We start from the raw sequence: 21181 nt of genomic DNA, 5'->3' as shown, positions 1-21181 counted from the left end.
CTGTGGCGACCCCTAACGGGAACAGCCGGAAGAAGAAGAAGAAGAAGAAGTGATATGGCCCATTAGACCTACCTCCATTTAGCATTAGAATATGTGGAGCAGGTGGGATAAGGCAAAAATAATCTTAAGTAGTAACTCTGTGCCGACACAAATACAGGACAGGTACTGCACTAATAACGCGAATCTAAACTAATGGACAGGTTAGGAGGACTAACCCCAGTAGGGGGCAGTAATACAACATAAAGAAAGTGACTTGCCGTAAAACATCAATGCCGAAGAAGAAGTTGTCTGGTTTTATACATTAGCCATGGTGGTCTTGCTAGGGGTAAAACATCAATGCCGAAGAAGAAGTTATCTAGTTTTATACATTAGCCATGGCGGTCTTGCTAGGAGCTGTGTTTGCAGTTGTATTCATATGTTTGCTGTTTTTTATCCGGTTATACATTGTTGTAAAGACTGGAGCAAAGTATAAGCCTGGAAACAAAGGTCAGATCGCTGTTCTTGTCGTTGCAGGATCAGGTAAAGTTATTGACATGAACTTTATAACCATTCAGCGTTAATGTTACCACGAAATGAATCGTTGTATGTAAATTAGCATACCTATATTATAACCATTCAGCGTTAATGTTACCAACGAATCGTTGTATGTAAATTAGGTATTATTGGGTACCGGTTAGGATTTAGGTTTAAGCTCAAAAACTCATCACCATGTTACTGTCCGATTGGCTCAATGGCTAACAAGTAACAAGATACAATACGATTTCAAGTTAGGCCACTAGCTAGCTGATTTCCTTAGCTTCCCTGCTAACAACACAGTCTGTATCAACATGTTGGGAAGGAGTGTATTGAGCGTCCATAGGCAGAGCAAAAAAGAAATGAAAAAACAAGTCGATATCCTTCGTTATTTTTAACGTAACTCCAGGGTGTAATACCTGATTATAATCATGAGAGCACATACACTACATGGCCAGAATTATGTGGACACTTGCTCATTGTAGTTACGTGAGTTGAACCCTTACCATAAATCTCCTTTTGTGGCAGCCTCCACTTCTTTGGAAGACATTTTACCAGATTTTGGAACCTGGTGCAGGTGTGTATGCTCCTGTTCAGCTTCAGGAGCATTAGTGAGGCCCAGCACTGTTGGTGGGCCTGTCTCAAAGGAGATGGTCAGAGCTCAGTTGGTCATGTTATTTGTCTTCAAACTGCAAACCCATTTCTTTATTAAGATGGTTTTGGGTATGACATTAAGCTTAAGATTTCAGTTCATTAGGACAAAAAAGGATTCTAACAATGTTTTACTGAAATAGTAAATCTGAAGGTATGTAATATTAGAAGACTTTATAAGAGATTCACTAGAATCCGAGATGTAAATTAGAATAATATATTTGACTAGTCTTAATGTAATAGTTTCAGAAGTGCATAGAGCAGCTGCTCACATTCGTTGTGAGTCTACTGTGTGTACTTTATAAAGGTTCTTGTGTGTTTTCCAGGCGGTCACACAACAGAGGTCCTGCGGCTGATGGAGTGCCTGTCTGCAGCCTACACACCTCGACACTATGTTATTGCTGACACTGACAGGATGAGTGAGGAGAAAATCTGCACATTTGAAAACTCAAAACAATGCTCAGACTCTGAGTCACAGGTACACAGCTGTCCACAGGTGTAGATTTAGGTATAAACAGCAGGAACCTGTCCCTAGCAGTGTGAAGGTGCTACTGAATTGTCTCTACCAATGCTTTTACAGAAACAGTTTTGCTATTTTAACTTTTTTGTATAACCTTTTTTAATTTGGGTTTTGCAGAAGTATACAATCTGACAGTAGTAGCATAGTGAACAGTGATGAATGAAAGGTGGTGTGAAGCTGTTAGTATTATGCTTGAGCATTTCAAACATTGAAGAACAAAAGACTTGGTAGGTGTAAGGTGCTAGCTTAAACCATCTGACAAAATATACTGGCCCTTATACTCTGTCAGAACTACATAAAAGTACTATATATACTCAACAGTCAACAGACAGAAAACTGATTGTGGCCACAATTGAACCATGGACACTGCAGTTATGTACATGCACTGCAACCCTGTGACTGTCAGGGAATTTCACTGAATGAAGTCTGAAATGTTTTACTTTTCTAGTTAGGCACACCAGGGCAGTAAAAATATACAATATACACTGCTCAAAAAAATAAAGGGAACACAAAAATAAGACATTCAACTATGTTGTGTTCCCTTTATTTTTTTGAGCAGTATATTATTTTATATACTGGCCAGTAAACTGTTTTTGGAGGTGACAGTGGTGTGGTGGGTAGAGATGGCTGCCATCAGTTCTGTACCAGAAACAAATTCCTTGTGTGTAACATGGCCAATAAAGGTGATTATCCTTTATTTATTGTTAATGGGGATGAAAAAACCATGTAAATGAATTTGATGGAAAATTACATGACACTGATACAAAACAAGTTTCAGATGCACTGCCAGTGGTAAAAGATGGCTTTTTCGCCTTTTTGCCACACACATTCATCCTGTTGATGTTTGACAGCCACAGAAATTTAATTTATTTGCCAATAAAGGTGATTATTTTATTATCTTTAAAAAAAATAGCCTACACCTATATATAGTTATCTTAATTACATTTGTTCAATTGGTACCAACCAAAGTTAAAAATCCAACCTTGGCCCTGGCAACTGTCTGACTGATGGCAACTGCTGGTGGCCTGCAGTGTTCACCAGCAGGTGGCAGCAGTACACATCTCATCTGTGCTTCCCTGTGCTTATGACATCATTTTAGCTAGTGTTCCAGCACACCAAACTGATTCCTACATTACACCTATTTAAATATAATTCAGAAAATGCTGACAGATGCAGTGCATTACAGAGAATTGCTGGGAATAGCTGAAGAACACAACTCACATGCATTACTTTTAAAACTTTGAAGCTGTTCAAGTTCAGAAATAAATAGTGTTGATAAAAACTGCTTAAGATTCAGTTAAAATGAACTGTAGATTAATGAATCTGGAGGTTTGAATGTATTACATATTTCCTAACTGCAAAAACTGCTTAAAAGTAATTCAGCAATCAGAAACAGAGTCTACTTTATGTGTAATCAGCCAGTTAAAGTCAGCTTTGTGCTATGGTGTGTGGTGGATGAAATCTGAAAGAGCTGCAGGGTTGAATGTCTTAAGAGTTAAACAGGAGTGAGAGGAGGTCCAGATCCAGACACAGCTCGGCAGTCACAGTAATGAAAATGCTGAGTCATTGTTAGTAATGATAGTCCACAGAGGGCCCCACTGAGGTTCCACTCCAACAAGGCACCTCCACACATTAGGAGACTTTTTGTGGAGTTTGCCTGTTCTCCCTGTGCCTGCATGGGTTCTCTTCGGGTACTCTGGCTTCCTCTTACAGTCCAAAGACGTGCAGCTTACATTGATTGGCAACTCTAAATTGCCCGTGTGAGTGTGTGTGGTTGTCTGTCTCCGAGTGTCAGCCCTGCAATAAACTGGCAACCTGTCCAGGGTGGACCCTGCCTCTTGCCCAATATCAGCGGGATTGGCTCCAGCCCCCTGTGACCTACTCACAGCGGTATAGATAATGGATGGATGTTTTTCTTAAGGGTGGGAGATGTCATTTTACACAGACATTGTCTGTAGAGCAGCTGAAAGGCTCCAGCAAAGCATTGAACAAGTTGCATTTTAGAAATGAAAATCATAGGAAAATTGAGATATAATCATGAAAAGCTAGTAATTCAACAGGATTATTTTTTTTTTAATATCTGAGCGCTTATGTTAGACCTGCTTTTGTTCTACAGTTCACCATTCATCGGATCCCACGGAGCCGGGAGGTGCATCAGTCCTGGAATTCCTCTGTTGTGAGCACATTGAACGCCCTGCGGTACTCCCTTCCACTGGTGTTCAGACTCCGACCGGATATGGTGAGTGGACACAGAGACCAGTCAACAGCTGTTCTCATATGCTGCATTTCCACTATTGGGACCTAACGAGCAGTCCACCGTGTACTGGGTAAATGGTCTTATGCTTGTACAGCACTTTTCTACGCATTGCAGCAATCTCAAAGTGCTTTCCCACTATTTGGCTGCTCCCCTCTCTCTCACACACACTCAGTCAGCTGTGTGTTTACACATGGTGCTTGTAATGCTAATGCTTGAGGTGTGAAGACGCAGACATTTAACCAATCACTGGTGACTGCTCTTCGCGCATGCACCCCCTCCCCCTCACATTCCTTGTGGTTGATTTTAGTACTACCTCCTGAGGGGTGCTGAAATTTAGCTCCCAGAATGCACTTCCAAAAAGGGCCGAGTGTAGTGGAAACAGACGCAGAACCACTGAGGAGTATTACTTGGTGTGACATGTTTCGGTAGGTTCCTATAATAGAAAATCCCCTATACAGTACTATCTCTGTACCTTACACACTGACAGAGTACAGAGTCGGGCTAAAAGTTAGGCTATCTATGCCTCTGATACTCTGAATGTCGTTGCAGTACCTGGCTAGTGACCACTAGATGTACAGTATATGTGGCTTGTCCAACTCTTATCTGGATCGCTGCCTCTGACCTGGCGGTCACGCTGGTGCCCAGGTTCAAGGCTCTGGCTCCCACTGAGTCAGCCACTGTGCTGCCTTGTTCAAAGTATGTAGTATTGGTGCAGTAATATGGTATTATTTATTTATTTATTCATTCATTCCTCTGTTATGCTGGCATTGTTCCAAACCTCTGGCCTCCTATGTGGATGTTAAAGAAATGGGTTTGTGTAAATGTGCCATAAAGGTAGGTAGGGCCAAGATCAGTGCAGCTACAACTGAACCACTGAGTTTACCTTTGAAGAAGCTGAACTGATACATTCTGTAAATAAGGTTCAGACTGTACTATCATTTGTTTAGACTGTAACTGAAAGCTAGCTGTTAGTATAATAAAGGCACAAAATGACACATATACAGGCAGATGTTTGTGTTGCGCAGCTGCGCAAACCAACCACTGATCAAGACAATGACCCACGGATGTGTTGACAAGAACAAAGCAAAGAGCTCAGAGACAGGCTGTGTGGAAATGTTATGCTGAACCCAGCACACACACACACATACTGTATTTCTCCTGTATCCACTACAGTCAGTCGAACACCTGGTTCAAACGGTTGTTCATGAAGTGTGACTGTGTGGAGAGTAACTGAATCACCTTATTGTGTAGTTCAATGATTGGTCAAGCCTCCAGGCTCAGTTGATCACTGGTAAATATTTTGCTGGACAAACTGGGTCAGCGAGATATTGCTTGGCCTTCTGAAGCTATTCCTCTCTCTCAAAACAGTAAGTCAGAATGTTGAAAGCTTCTCTTTTCTTCCAAATCCCTGTCTCTTGTCCTTAAACCTACTGTACAGTGGTCTTTAGGGCCAGCTATAATGGCATGTTATCCTATAGAGACAGCAGACACTTAGTGGGAAGCAAGTTTCATTACATTTCTGAGATATTAAACCTGTGTTTTCATGGTCTAATTAAATCAACTTGTATTTGTATAGCCAAATGACAACTTAGCCTCAAAGGGACTTTCTGGGCTGTATGGTTTATGACGCCCTTTGTCCTTAAACCCTCAAATCAGATAATTATGTTCAGCTTATGCTGGAGAATCAAATCATTTATCATTAAAGATTTAGTAGATATTTATCTGATGTTTATACCCCCTTTGACACTGCCCATCCAGGGTGGGATTATTGCAGCAATTTTGTGCCCTGCCTTTCTGTATAAAAAGTACCAAGACAGCAGGGGTGGTCAGTGCTGACGCTCCTTGATTCTGCTACAAGAGGTAGTATACTTAATGCAACTGTTCCTCCTTGGTCTCTGTGTTAAAGAACAGGGGCTGCTTGGGGGCTTGTGGGCAATTCTGATGATTCTTGACCTTGAGAGTTTTCCTGGATTAATAAAAGTTCTGTGATGTGCTGCCGAGGAATCTAAATGTTAACGCTCACAGAAAAATGATCTGTGACTATAATCATTAACATGTTGTTTAATATGCACAAGTCTGAATCACACCATAAATGTGCGGGACCAGTAAAGCACACCCCTGCTCCGTTCATCCGCCTTTGTTGATTTAACAGCAACAGTGTTACCAGTAGGGTTAGGATTTCCAGCATGTGTTATATGCTTTGACGTCACGTTAAACATCACGTGTCTAATATTGGGATGCCAGTATGTGTGTAAAAAGGGAACACAGGGTCTGCATCATGCCAGGTTTTTAATTTCAGTGTTAACAGGCAAAGCTGCAATAAAGAAGGGCCAACTTACAGCTTTTAGAGTGGCTTCTCTGTCTAAAAGAGGCCAGTGGCATATTTGTCTGGTGTATGAAATCAAGTTACTGTAAGAAAGAGGACCAGGTTAATGTATACAAATCCAGTGTCTGGAAATCATTGCATAGAAGAAATATGATTTCTGTCTCCAGACGTCTGTTTACTGCAGCCAGAGAGAACTTAAGCTCAGCTAGTGAAATCTAGTGTGCTGCCGTGTCCGTACTGTGGAACTGCGTGATGACTTCTCCAGACTCCAGGGCAGCTCTGTCTGGTTTCCTGTAAACCCAACTCCCTCAGCCTCCTTCAGTCCCTAGGCCACGTCCCCTCCCCCCTCGGTCCTTGTGTCTCACTGAACTGCCTTCCCTGCTGCCATGGAGCCACGCACATAACGCTGGGTTCTGCTCAAATTGCTTTTAAAGCTTCAAATAATGTATTTAACACATTCCTTCACTCACATCAGCTCAGTAATGTCTGTGCACCTAACACACCCACAGTCATTTCCTGTACTATCCACTAGCTTTGGTCTTTTTGGATAAACTGAGCCAGTGCCAGTGACCTCTCATAGGTTGTGGATGTAGTCTGTGAGTGGTTCAGTCAAAGAAATATAAGATGTTTTTTTTTTCTTATTGCGTTGTTGTAGACTTTAGTAATGCCATGTGAGATGAGAATTTTCTCTTGAACAACACAACACAAGGCTTTCTATGTAGTTTATAAAAAAAAAAAGAAACTGTACATGTCACTTCCTGGAAATAGGCTTAACCCCTCCTTTCTTCTGTGTGTGTGTGTGTGTGTGTTGTTTCAGGTGCTGTGTAATGGTCCAGGGACCTGCATTCCCCTGTGTGTGGCAGGACTCCTGCTTGGAATTCTGGGAATGAAGAAAGTCCTGTTGGTTTATGTTGAAAGTATTTGCCGGGTGCAGACGCTGTCGCTCACAGGGAAGATCCTGTACCCGATATCAGACTATTTCTTTGTGCAGTGGTCTTCCCTGAGGGACAGGTACCCCAAGTCCATTTTCCTTGGACGAATAGTGTGAGCCATCAGTTACAAGGAGCACAAAGAATGCATAAATATATGAATAGGTCTGTTAAATTCCATGAATAAATGTTCTATTTTTTATTGCTTAGTTCTGTTTATGCATTGTCATTTAAAAGTGCTCTGGTACAGAGTACAAGGTGTAACACCACATTTCTGATACATACACAGGACAGCCTTAACTTTCATTATTACAAATCTAAAGTTACCATCTTAAAAAGGAAGAAAATACAATTACTGCACTCTGCACAGAAACAGGTGTCGAACAGAATATTAAAAAGCGGTGGTCAAACATTATTTTAAATACTAGTCTATTTGGTACCACTGAGGCACACTGTTAGGACATCAGGTCATCTGTGGTCCACAGTGAGTTTCCCAACACCTGCTGGTCATATTCTCATGACAGTATTGTAGATATTCATAGTTCCCAGAGTATGAATCCTAAAGCTTTTTACTTTGGTGCCAGTCATCTGGACAAATTTACTCTAAACCTAATGGGATGGTTTCCATTATAGGAGATCCTAATGTTCTCCAGAGGATAAATCTGCGGATGTGCTACTGTGTCCAAACAATTACACAGACTTTTCTAATAAGACATTTTACATATAGTACATTCATGTTTAATAAGGACATTTCCATTGTTAGAAACACATTTGGAACAATGACTATCAGGTTATGTTACTGTATAACCACTCAAACGGTAATTGCCAAATTCTAGGAAGGGAAACAATTTATGGAGGATAAATGGCTGTTTTACAAGATAAAGGTTCCAAAGTACAAACTTTAAAAGTCATTTAAAAACATCTTGAATTCAATGATACAGAAGGAATTAACAGTATAGTTATTGGTAGGAGCAAAAGTTGTATTGAGGACTCACCTGGGTTTGTTTAGAGTTTAGGAGGGGTGTGATTTCGGCAGCTTCTGCAGACCTGGGAACAGTCATTGAGTCAAAGCTGCAGATTTTAAATGCTTGTGTATGGTAAAAACAAAAGAGGCCTTTTGAGCGAGTGTAGATCATATCTTGAACTCCGACTGTGACCTCTATGCCGAAGTCACCATACAGCTCAGACCTGTTCCTGGAGCTTGTTTGAACACCTGCTGACTTCATGATCTTTTGTCGAGAAACACCATCAGGATAAACTTTGCATTTTTAGTCCCACGGTTTTTAGGCTTGTCATAGTTACTATTGAGGAGCAGTTACAATATGTTTTAGAAAGTATTCCTAGTTTAGTTTCAGTGTTGCTAACAGATTTACAAGTTTTTATTTCAGCTGGATTGTCTTTTTCTATTTTTAGACAAGAATGGGTTTTAATTCCATTGCATTATTTATAGTGAGATAACTGATGAGTGACAAAACACCTTTAAACTGTAATGCAATCATATACAATAATCCTATTATTTATTATGCCTTTGTAAATATTGCTGTATTAGTGAAGTACTGGATCAACTTTGTAGTAGTTTTTGAGGCTGTATGTAGTCCTGCTGGTATAGTCATTCTATAATTATCCATAACTTTATAACAGCTAATGCTAACAACTAATAGAGATAGAAATGAGATCAATGGAAAGTGAAACAGCTACAGCAGGATGTCAGTCACTCAGAGCAACAAGGCTGATATCCAGTAAAAGTAGGTTTACAGAGGACTGAACTGAGATTTACATTAGAGAACGCAACATAATTCAACTCTATATGGCATGAGCCCATCTCACACCATTCCTCTAGATGTTGACAGTGTTACATCATCTTCGGTTTAGCTGTCAAGAGAATTTCATGACAATCAAACTAAAAGTCAACATGGCAGATTTAAACATTGAGGAAACACGTCTTGTGTTGTGACATGGAAATGTTTCACTCAGTGTCATCATGCAACAACACGGTCCTCGGCCAGAAGTGCTTTGAATGATCCTCCTTTATATCTGCTGGCCCTTGGACAGCCTGTTTGTTTGGGGGTGGGGGGTTGTTGGGCTTTGTTTTGCTAGATTTATTTTTTAGAGACAACCAGTATTGGGAAGTTAGGCATCGGTATGCTGTAGTAACACATTACAGTAATGTGAGTCACAATACTATATAAAAGTACTGTAAGCGAGTAAAGAGTAGTGTAAGGAATTGCAATTTGAAATTCAGTAATTACATTACACTCACTAGTCCCAGTAACTTACTGGGAGTTAATTGACGGTGGGTTTAATATAAGCTTGGCTCTCTGTGTTCACCCCACACACTGGTCCCGTACACGTTAGCTTGTCACAGGGGCACTCAGTAGGAGGAGGTTAACCTCTACCAAAAGTCAAGAAATGTGCCCTTAGCTGACTTGCTAGCATTATCCCTCAGCATGTCTACATACAGGAGTCACTTAGTTCTGTTTAGCTGAAAAGGGCTGTGAAGCAGGCAGCCAGGGTCAGGACATCTGGAGACCTGGGTACAGTCATCGAGGCTAAGCTACCAGCTGGAAGGTCATTACATCCACATTACTTTATAAGTACAGTGCTTGAGAGTAAATGCACTTAGTTACTTTCCAACTCTCCAAATCTGATTCTACTCTTGAAAACTGTATTTGTGCGCTTTCAAATGCCGACTTGTAAACTGGGTAGCACTGGTTTGTGCACTCTAAAAATGAATGATTAACTTCCACATTTTAGTCACTGCAGAGTTCAGCAACTCCATTCATGACAACATAGAGTCAGTTCATGTTGCCATGGACCACACTGTGTCAGTCCTGTGTCAGTGATGCAGGTTCTGCAATGTTTTTCACGTTTACAATGATGCATCCATCTTTTTGAACAGAACATCAGTGGGGGACGTAACCCCCAGTCAAACAGGCTGCTCCGATTGGCTATTGTGCTACGTCAATCATTTGAAGATATTTTTGCAAGCCGAGACCATCCCACAGATACTGGTCTCTGGTACTCTTCCCCTGGGAAGACTCTCGGAATACTTTCCTCCTGGTCCGGGGATTTACTTGGGACGAAGCTGCTGCTGCTGCTTCTTGAGAGTTTTCCCACAGCGGACTTTGTGCTTTACTGTAGCAGAGGATACTATTTTCGATTCACACGCCAAAACCAGGAAAATGACTCATTTTAATAAGGGACCGGCCTATGGATTATCTGCTGAAGTGAGAAGCAAAGTAAGTGCTGCAGTCTTAAGATGTTTGTTTCAGACGCTTTAGAAAGTCAACATTGTATCAGTATTGTTTTGATGAACACTAGGCCCGTTACCTCTTGTTTTCCTTTCATGGACAAACGCAGTAAGTTGGGGCGAATGCTGCCACTCAGTGCCTTTTTAATGTCCCCTTGTTTGTAGCAAAAGCTGCCTAAACTTCTCGAAGTTTTCCGGATGTCGTGAGCCTCTTTTTCGGTGTTACATAAAATCGAGAAAGAAAAGGCGCGTGCATTTCTAACTTCAGCCTCAGACTAAGAGGAGAAAGAAATGTGAGCAACATGTAAAAAGCTGAGAGTAGCCTAGTATCGGGGCCTACACGGGGGGTTGGAGGACGTTACCGCCCGCAATAAACTAAAGCCCAGCTCCTAAACTTTGACGGTAGGTCTCCTCCAAACGTTGAACGTCTGCCGACTAGTAAACCGGCTAGATATGATGATGGAAAACCAACTTTCCTCTTGTTTCCAAACTTATTTACGGCTTGAATCACAACTGTCCTTTTAAAACGCAGTAATGGACTTAAAGCTGTTAAACTTATTTTGATGAACTGCACTGTGTAAAGCAAACAGCATAGTAACAATAGTAACAAATCCTGTTTTAAAACAACGACAACAAACAAATAAGCAGTATGTGTAGGGAGGGTCCTGGCCCCATGTGGGGCTTTGTGGCTGGCTTCTGGAACATGGATCTATCTATTAATTCATTTACTCTGTTGGCTGTGTTGTAATCAGATTGCCACGTAGCAGTAGTGTGATTACAGCTAGTTTCTTTTAATAATGATGGAGGCAAATCTGGAACAGTGTAACTACAAAAATGTTTCCCTTTTAAGTGAGGAAACCCTAATGAAAGGTGTCTCAGAGTTGCTGCAGACAGATGCAGACTGCTGGGGTTAAATATCTAAAGGATGACATCACCAGAAGTAGTGCACACAGCCTTTCCCATCCAGTTCGCATCCTTCCTGTGTTGTCCTCACTGCATACATTATTTTATAACGGAGAAATCTCATTTGAATAGAACTGTTAATTTTAGTTTGAACTTTGGTTAATTAAATCTGGCTCGAATTAAGAAACAGTAGATCTAGTGTCACTGCTAAAGTGAAATGAAATAATGTAGTCATATCTGCAGACTGATTTGAAGAGTTTGAACAAGCTACAGAGCTTTGTAACTGTGGCAGCAATACAAGCATATAGCCTAGTGCATAGACTCTCTACAAGTTGACATTAAAGAGGATCTCAGCACTTTTTCAGGTGTTGTTCACCGTCACAGATTCTTGTTGGCATATTGTGTTAATACAGGTGCTTTTCCCCCCCTGCACTATACATTATGTAGAAACACTTATCAAAACTAACTTGCATATGCCTGCTTGGATTTGAACATTCAGTTAAGATGAGGTTTTGACTTTGAGTTATATTCCAAATGTTGACCCCTTGGTGTAATAGTAGCTGCTGTGCAAAGTATAGTGGAGCACTGGCAGACGGTGGCCCCAGACTTTGTTCCTCACACACACAGAGTTGCTGATAAGTGTTGGCAGAAATATTCAATCGTATAACTGAGAATAATTGTCCATAAAGGCAATCAACCTAGAGTTGACCCCGTATTGCAGTTTTTTTAAATATGCTGGGAAGGACGGTTCAACATGCAAAAACACATTCCTATAGCCCAATTTACAATGCATTCCTGACCAGCATGCAAGTAATATTCTTTGAGTTAAGGCTTCTGCTGCCATCCACTGGTTCATCTCTGCTGCATCAGTCAATATTTAATAGTCAAACCTCCTGTGGCATTTTAGCCAGAACCACAAATACAGGCTGGAACAGAAACTGAAGAGTAATGCAAAGTGAGTTAGCTCTTTGTGGTTATTCTATTTCACTCTCAATCATGTGTAAGGTCACTGTGGAAAATATTCCCCCAACAGGAAGTGACTCATCTGAACTTAGAAAATTAATAAATTAGCTCTTTGGTCTATGAAAACACAGATTTAGAAGATGGAATGGCATAATTAATCTCAGCTATATACACACACACACACATAATTATTTTTTTTGCTTGCATTTTGCTGCACAGAGGTGCTGGTTTATTAGTCCATTAAGTTCAGTTGTCTAGTTTCTGTACACTGTAGACTAGAAGCACCCCAGACAGATCCTGGGCCTTAGGCTTTTTTTTTATGGATCAGGTCTACATGTGCAAAACAGTGCTGGGATGTAAAGCAAATCTGGCATAGTGGCCAAACTGAGTTACTACACCATATTCATCACGTGGCACACACTGGCTCAAAAAGCATTTCCCCCATAGAGAATTATTGGAAAAGGAGCAGCTGTAAAGTGTGAATAAATATTTCTGAGTGCCACAAACTCTATGAAATGAATCAACAGAATTTGATTCATTGGGTCCAATATCATTTGGAAAGTTGAGTTTAGCCACACAATATTTTTATTTTATCCCATTCATGTGTGCATGGGGCAAACCAGACATCACCTGGGTCATCCAGCGGGAAACTCGGCTCAATCAAGTGTGCTTGCATAGACCAAAAAAGATGGAAGTGTGTGGAAGAGCGCAGTAATATTTATGGCTGGAATCTGGAAGCATGACGATTTTTTGTTCAGAGTATGCATCACTAGGCAACTTTCATAAGACTGAATAGGCGTTGTGGAGCAGTGCTGTATCCAGTTCCCCATAATACATCCATACTACTATCCCCTTCAGCTACGCAAAGCAGCAAATGCTTGTGTCCAGAGCAGACAACTACTTACATGATCACTTTGAGTACACACAGGACAGAAATTGAAAGTCTGAACTGTTTCTGTTGACATCATCCACAATCACGTCATATGTTGCGGTTTCATATGGGATATATTTCAAGCAACAGAGATACCCTACCGTGCTGTTTATCCTCATCATAAATAAATAAATGAAGTCTGAAATGTTTTACTTTTCTAGTTAGGCACACCAGGACAGTAAAAATATACAATATATTATTTTATATACTGGCCAGTAAACTGTTTTTGGAGGCGACAGTGGTGTGGTGGGTAGAGCAGTCATCTCCCAACCAGAAGGTTGAAGGTTCGAATCTCGGTGCTTGCAGTCCTCGTGTCGAAGTGTTCTTGGGCAAGAGCCATCGGTTGAAGTGGCGCCGCAGATGGCTGCCATCAGTTCTGTACCGGAAACAAATTCCTTGTGTGTAACATACTTGGCCAATAAAGGTGATTATCCTTTATTTATTGTTAATGGGGATGAAAAAACCCTGTAAATGAATTTGATGGAAAATTACATGACACTGATACAAAACAAGTTTCAGATACACTGCCAGTGGTAAAAGATGGCTTTTTGCCTTTTTGCCACACACATTCATCCTGTTGATGTTTGACAGCCACAGAAATTTAATAAAGTGGAGAAAAAGAATTACATTTGCTCGGTCAGTGTGAGACAAGTCAAGCCAAACTGCACTGTGCCATTTGGATGTCAGGAGGCAGAGCTCAGCTTTGACTGGGCTCTAGCCCAGTTTAACCTCTGTTGTTTCATTTGACAGGCCAAAAATCTTTCCCCTGAACTCTGATTCACTCTTTGCCCCATGACAGCATTTGTTATGCCTCCGTGCCAGTGATAGCTGTGGCTGTCTGCATTATGTTTTCAGACCTGTCTGTCCAGCCCATTATTGTGAATGGGATAGCTCTGGAATGCCTTGAGGGAATTTCTCCAAAACCTGACACAGTCGTCCACTTGAGCTTAAGAATGAACTGATTAGATGGGGTGGTGAAAGTTCAAGATCAGAGTGACCTCTTGTCTGTCCCAATTTGACTGGTTGATGGAGGCATAGAACCGTGAAACAGTAATTCTAAGCTGTGTTTCCACCAGAAATGTCCGTGGTACCTTTTCCCTTTACGGCGGAGGAGCTGAGCTCCCCGCTCAGGTCAAATGCCAGGAGAAGCCACTCCACAAACACTAAAACCATAATTTCCAATCCACTAATCTCACTCACTGGTCCTTTGATGTAGGCCTACTGATTTAGTTAGTTGCATCAGTGCACCCAGATCATTATTTACATTGGCACACTGATTTTTATCTGCATATGTGAGTGAAACACTCGCAACGTAGGGCCCTGTATTTGGGCCAGTCAGTGACATTCCGTGCTGTGCCCTGTGAGTCCTGTGAGCTTAACAAGGCTTGTTTCAGTCATGCAGGTTCAAAACAGTCCATTTAGTACCTGTTCTGGAAAAAGTGCTCAGGGTAAAATGTGAAATTTGGATATCTACAATAACATAATGATTGAGTAAACATCATCTTAATTGTTGTTTCTAGCATCAAGGATGAACACTGATCCTCTTGTATTGTGTTGATGGGATGTGCAGTACAACAATAAGGCCCTTGGTCATAGGTAATTGGGTGAATTGGAAGGTTTTGCTGGAACATCAGGCTTTGTGTTCTAAGAGTGTGAAAACTGTTGTTGAAGGCTGTTTGAGCACAGTTCAGAGGACTGGTAAAAAATCCACCTCTTTTTGTTCAGTGCTGTCTCATGCCATCTGTTGCATATGCTAGAAGCAAAGCAGTGCCTGTGGATTGTCAGTTCTCGAATATTTTCATTATTCTTCAGATGTTTCTTTACTTTCTTCCAACTGCAGTCTTCATTCACTGCAGTAAAACATCCTCCTCACAACAGTGGCTTGTGTGCTCTGTTGCAAAATGTGTGATCAGTAATCCATGCTAGTCTCCCAACTGCATGCATCACATTCCTGAAATTCTTTTCTCTAAACCCTTTGAGTTACCCATCCACCGAGACTTCAGTCCACCTATGCCTTTCACTTTTTATTAAGCTGTTTTCAAGCTTTGAACTAGACATACATTTCAGTTACAAATCAGTTTTTCAGAATAAATGCTAAATATTTTAAAAAGTATGAAAGTTGTAAAAAAAAAAAAAAAAAAATTGAAAAATACATTTTATTTGTGCAACCTGCTGTTCCTTTGGAGTAGCTTTGCACCCATTTGGGGATGGCTGTGGCTCAGGAGGTAGAGCAGGGCGTTTCCTAAATGGAAGATTAGCGGTTCAATTCCCGGCTTGTTCAGTCCACGTGTCCTTGAGCAAGACACTGTGAACCCCCAGTGCTCCTGGTGACTATTAAAATGGGCTGTTTATTATGGAAAAACCAGAACAGACATGTCAGGTATTGATAATCATGTTACTGATCCACAAGATCCGTATCAGCATTAATTCCACCACACAGAAACCTCTGGCTACATTTTATTATACATTTCAAGTGAGTTCCTGGCAGTGTGTCGTACAAATGCGATAAATATGGCAAAAAGAGAGAACTGTTATCAGATTAGTATCGGTAGGTGCATTGCCCTGAATTGAGGTATTGGAATTTCTCATTTGTTTTTGAATTTCTTTGGATCTCGGCATGATGTCTAGCTTTTGAGGATCTTTTGGTCTACTTCACTTTGTCAGGCAGGTCCTATTTAAGTGATTTCTTGATTGCGAACAGGTGTGGCAGTAATCAGGCCTGGGTGTGGCTAGAGAAATTGAACTCAGGTGCAATAAACCAGAGTTAAGTTATGTTTTGACAGGGGGGCGAACATTTCTTCACACAGGGCTATGTAGTTTTGGATTTTGTTTTGCCTTAATAATAAAAACCTTCATTTAAAAACTGCATGATGTGTTTACTTGTGTTATCGTTGACTAATATTTAAATTTGTTTGATGATCTGAAACATTACAGTGTGACAAACATGCAAAAAGATAAGAAATCAGTAAGGGGGCAAATACTTTTTCACACCACTGTATGTGAGCTGTAGGGGAAAAAAAAAATATTGTAAACCGCAGGAAACAGAATAATGTGACCATTCATACAGGTCAGATTTGCAGCCCAGCCAAAATGAAGCGTTTTGTGACAGTTCTCTCACCTCCAGCTGTCTCTGCACATTTTTATTGTTTTCCACCACAACTCTCCATATATTAGGCCACACCTACTGTACATGTCATTTTCTATTTAAATAATATAAAGTTTGTTGTCATGTTAAGAAGAATGATAGATGTGAAATGCTCATGTATTTTTTTTCTGTATATCAGTAAAACAGTTTGTTGTTACACATTCAAGATCTGTACAGAGAGGAAATTGGAAGCAGTTTGATTTCCAGCGTATGTTTATCTCCAAAATATTTAGAAACTAGCCTAATGGAACATTTTTAAAGGGCACGTGATCTTATTGTATCTCTACCTTTATCATTCATAAACCTGAATCCTCCAGATTTAAATCCAGCTCATAGCCCAGCTCTCCAACAGTTCAGGTTGTATTAGGGCCATGGGTTTTTTTTGTTTTGTTTTTTTTTCCTCTGTTGGACAAGATTGACTTGTGGTTGAAGTCTCTGCTGGAATTTTGACAGGTTTGGCAACAGCAGAGCTTTCTCCCATGATACCGCCACAGCTTTTCACTAGGGTCATGACCTCTGGTGACTGTCTTATCCAGCTCTGCCAGGTTTGTCTCCTCTCGGAAGTAGAAGGTTCCACTAATGTTGTTTAAAGCTTGCTGGATAAATTATATCAAAACCTATGTAAATCTTTAGCAAGACACTAGATTGAGATATGACTGATGGTCGACCAATATAGGTTTTGGAATGGCTGATCTTAACAGAGTGGGGAGGCCAGTGGCTGATATATAATACCGCTATCATTTAGGCTGTTTACCCCTGATGAATTATGAAAATATGTGAATTTTTTTTCAAGTACTTGTACTAAGTAGTAAATAAAATTGAGCAACGTCTTTGTTTGCTACATTCTGCACTCCTCTTGTTACGTTATATTAAAAAAATGTCCAAAAGCAATTAAAAAAAATTAAGCAAATAAAAAAAATGACACTGGCAAAGCTGCCTGCAGATGTCTGCAGACGTTTTTTTGTTCATAGGCCTTCTAAGTCCTGACATTGGCCAGTGGCGATAATCTAAAAATGCCAAACATTGGCCTGATTAATCTGCCAACTGCTTGATTGATTGTTCTATGACCTGATGTGATGGATGCTACCTTTTTAAAGGTGTGATGAGGTCTAGCGTGATCAGCACACAATGCAGACAAAATTCTTCAGCGTCTTTAAAATCCACCATCCTAAAGCATTTGTTTGTGCTCGCCCCCTTTGTTTAGTTTGCCGGTGGGGGGGGGCAACTGATCACAGGTAAACGATATGAAGCTGTACAATAAACTTTCTGTCAGCAGATGAATCATCTTGGCTTATCTAAATATCATTTATATATATTTAGCTCCCATTTTGGCACATTTAATTGTGTATTATTGACTGTTAATGCTAGCACTAACTAGTGGCTGTTGTGAATAGGGCAGCTAGAGAAAGACCAAGTGACAGCCTGGAACGATGGATGACAGGAGGAAACAGACCCCATTTGGGCTGCATGGACTGGTAATGCATGACAGCAGCAGCCTAGTGTCTTCAGGTTGCACCAATCAAGCCACAATTAAGCAAAAGAGCACACCCCATGAATTGGCAGGAGCGGGGTGAAAGATGACTCATAACCAGGACACCCGGTTATTGACCTTGGAAGAAAGTTGACATTGAGTAGAGTGGCCACTCCAGTGGAAGCAACAGTATCAAAGGTAGAATAAAGGCAACTGTAGGTGTGTCATTGTGGCTGGAGGAAAGTGACATTAAATAATGGCCTTAGAATACATCAGGGAAGGAAAAGGTGCTTGGAGGCAGGTGAAGACCATTGGGTCAGGGAGCCCGTGTTGAAAAGTACTCCCTAAGATGTTGGTCACATCAGTTGGGTGAAATCCAGCAACAGGTGAGTAACCAAAGAGTGCTTGATATCAGCTTGCCTACCAGGGAGGAGGAAGCAGAAAGTAGCACTAAATAGCAGAGTCAAAAGAGTGGTGAGAGTAAGCAGCCAAAGAAAGAGAAGGGCATAGGGCAAAAACCCAAAGTAAATTGGCCTAGGGCTAGTGAGAAGGGCATGTGGGCAACAGTTCATTCAGATGTGGTAGATGCTCTCGAAGCGCTGAAAGGGACAGTTGAGAAGAAGTTAGAGAAAATAGGAGGTGAAATTTATGACTACAGAGTGCAAAGGTTTGGCGTTTGCAAGAGTAGAAATGAAACAGCAGCAGAGATAGTAAAGTCAAGGCAGCAGCAGCAGACTGATAGCTTAGAAAGCAGTGGAGAAAAGCAACATAAAGTAAGAGAGAGGACATTAATATGTTGCAAAATGACCTGAAATCTGGGTTGGCAAATCTAAAGAGAGCAGAAAGGCTTAGAAAAGCTAGATGGAAAAAGGAACATGCTTGGGCAGGTTTTCATAAGGATTCATATAAGTTCACCAAGGCACTATTTAATAAGAAGAAAAGTGGCACCTTGAAACTATAGGCCTTTTTAGAGAAGATGCATGCAGATAAAGATGGGTAGAGGAAGCTAGGACTACCAGTAGATATTCCCCCCATTTGTGCAGTAGAACAGCCTTTGAACACCAAAGCCCCATCACTGAGAGAAGTGGAAATGGTAGTTAGGCAAGCAAGAGCAGGATTAGCCCTGAGGCCTAATGCCCTATATGCTATATAAATGCGCTCCAGATGTGTTGAGGTTTTTGTGGAGGCTTATCAGAGTAGCACGGAAGAAGCAGCTCATTCCGAAATCATCAAGAAGAGCAGGAGGGATTTCTGATCCCAAGGAGAAAGATTCAGTTGAAGTAGAGCAGCTAGGCCTATTTGCGTTCTGCATGTAGAAGGCAAGATATTCTTCACTGTAGTGGCCCAAAGGTTGTCAAGCTACCTAAAAAGGAATAAGCTCACTGACGCCCAACTGCAGAAAGCTGGAATACCAGGTTTTTCTGGATTCTTGGAGCACACAAGCATGATCTGTCATCAAATTCAGTCAGCAAAGAGCAAAAAAAAGACATTTGCATGTGGTGTTCTTAGATCTAGCTAATGCCTTTGGTTCTGTACCACACAGCCTACTGTGGCAAGCACTAGCTTATTTTAAAGTACCAGACTTAGTTAAAGGGTTAGCGAGATAGTATTTTCAGTATATCGAGAGATGATTCACAACAGCAGAGGTATACTACAGCTTGGTAGCAACTGGAGATAGGCATCATGGTAGGATGCACAATCTCACCACTAGTGTTCACCATGGCAATGGAGGTTATTATTAGGGCATCTACATGGGTTGCAGGAGGAGCAAGGCTTCTATCAGGGCAGCGGTTACGTACCACCCATAAGAGCACATATGGATGACATTAAAGCTGTCATCACCACAGTACCATGTACCAAAAGGTTATTGGACAAGCTCAGTGCTAACTTAAAATGGACTAGAAAGAAGGTGAATCCAGAGAAATCAAGGAGCATTTCAGTAGTGGACAGGGTGCTGTCAGTGGCATAGTGAAGCACTGGTTAGCGCTGTCACCTCACAATAAGAAATTTCCAGGTTCAAGCCCCAGCTGACCCAGTGCCTTTCTGTCCGGAGTTTGGATGTTCTCCCTGTGCCTGCGTTGGTTCTCTCCAGGTACTTCGGCTTCCTCCCACAGTCCAAAGACTTGTAACTCAGGTTGATTGATAACTAAATTGCCTCTAGGAGTATGTGTAGCCCTCAGTAGTAAAGTGTGGTACTGCCAGTGTTTTGGATGGTTGGTAGTCTATCACTATTTATCTATCACTTGAATATACTCCGGATTAGTTGATACACTAGTATCTGTCTGATAGTAGCTTCTCTGTTTGCTCAGCCCTATTTATGATGTGACAAATGCCAGTTTGCTTCATGCTAAATAACCATGGTGGTTGGGTGAATGTGTTGTCATACTTGATGTTTAAATGAACTTTCCTATCACCCAGGTTTGGACCATGTGTAAGTGAATTGCTGACTGAAACTACGTAACCTCTGGTTGTGCGGTCTTATGAGGGTGCTGGGTAGTAGCAGTGGCCTCACTGAACCTGCTGTATTTTCCAAATGCAGGCAGTTTTGCCCTGTCACCAGGAAATGCTTTTGGGTACAAAGATGAAATGGGGAGGGAATTTGTATGTTTCTTTTTTTTTTTTCTTTCAGCAGGCTCATATAGTAACCTTCCAGATAGTTCCATCAATAGAATTAGATCCCTTTTTCCAATGTGCAACTTTTTTTTTGTGACGGTTCTTGGCAGTGCTCCTCCAAAATAACTGCTGGGAGAAGGGAGAAAAATCCCTCCCTTCTAACCATTCTAGCTCTTTGGCCTCTCAGTGGGGTTCCTCTGCACTGTAAACTCCACAGACACAAAGTGCCTCACATTCATTCCTTTCAGCCCTGAAACTGTGACCGAAAAGATCTAACCTTTAACTCTAACTTTCCACTGAGTCACAGTTTGGAACACAACATCCTCTTTGGCTTTTAACAAGAACTAGGAGGAGGAGGAGGAGGAGGGGACATGTGAAGATTTAGTTCTTTGTCTGCTCATTCCATGACAACAAGCTGCATTTTTGACTGTCTGACATGACTGCAGACAGGCTTCAGTAGAGGAGGACAAGTGAGGGACTGCCACTAAAATGACACAAAGCAGAAAAGTGTCAAATGTTTTAGGGCTGCCCCTGAAAGTCGACTAGGTGCATCGTTGGTGGAGAGACCTGTCAAGTCGACCGAGGCTCTTCTAGTCAAACCTTTTTATTTTATTTTCAGCTGGTGTACATTACAAATGACAGAAATGTGCAGGGAAAACATTTCAATGAGGAGTTAAAAATCAGAGGAATTGTAAATATATATTTTTTA

General features: G+C 41.1%; 2 protein-coding genes across 2 annotated transcripts in view; one reads left to right on the top strand and one right to left on the bottom strand.

The window, feature by feature from the left end:
• Positions 1-1263, bottom strand: part of LOC109965168 (metalloreductase STEAP2-like) — an 11723-nt gene extending 10460 nt beyond the window's left edge. The window contains 1 exon segment of the mRNA XM_020608974.1: positions 1020-1263. The gene's annotated coding sequence lies outside the window, so the exon portion shown is untranslated.
• Positions 346-7385, top strand: alg14 (ALG14 UDP-N-acetylglucosaminyltransferase subunit). The gene is made up of 4 exons (XM_020608975.1): positions 346-519; positions 1491-1642; positions 3801-3923; positions 7085-7385. Exons 1-4 carry the CDS (start codon positions 375-377, stop codon positions 7313-7315), a joined length of 651 nt encoding a protein of 216 aa, XP_020464631.1. The 5' UTR covers positions 346-374; the 3' UTR covers positions 7316-7385.
• The last annotated feature ends 13796 nt before the right edge of the window (positions 7386-21181 follow it).

The sequence above is a fragment of the Monopterus albus genome, unplaced genomic scaffold (assembly GCF_001952655.1).
Source record: "Monopterus albus unplaced genomic scaffold, M_albus_1.0 scaffold96.1, whole genome shotgun sequence".
In the NCBI taxonomy this organism is placed as follows: Eukaryota; Metazoa; Chordata; class Actinopteri; order Synbranchiformes; family Synbranchidae; genus Monopterus; species Monopterus albus.
This window is presented reverse-complemented; position numbering and strand designations above follow the sequence as displayed.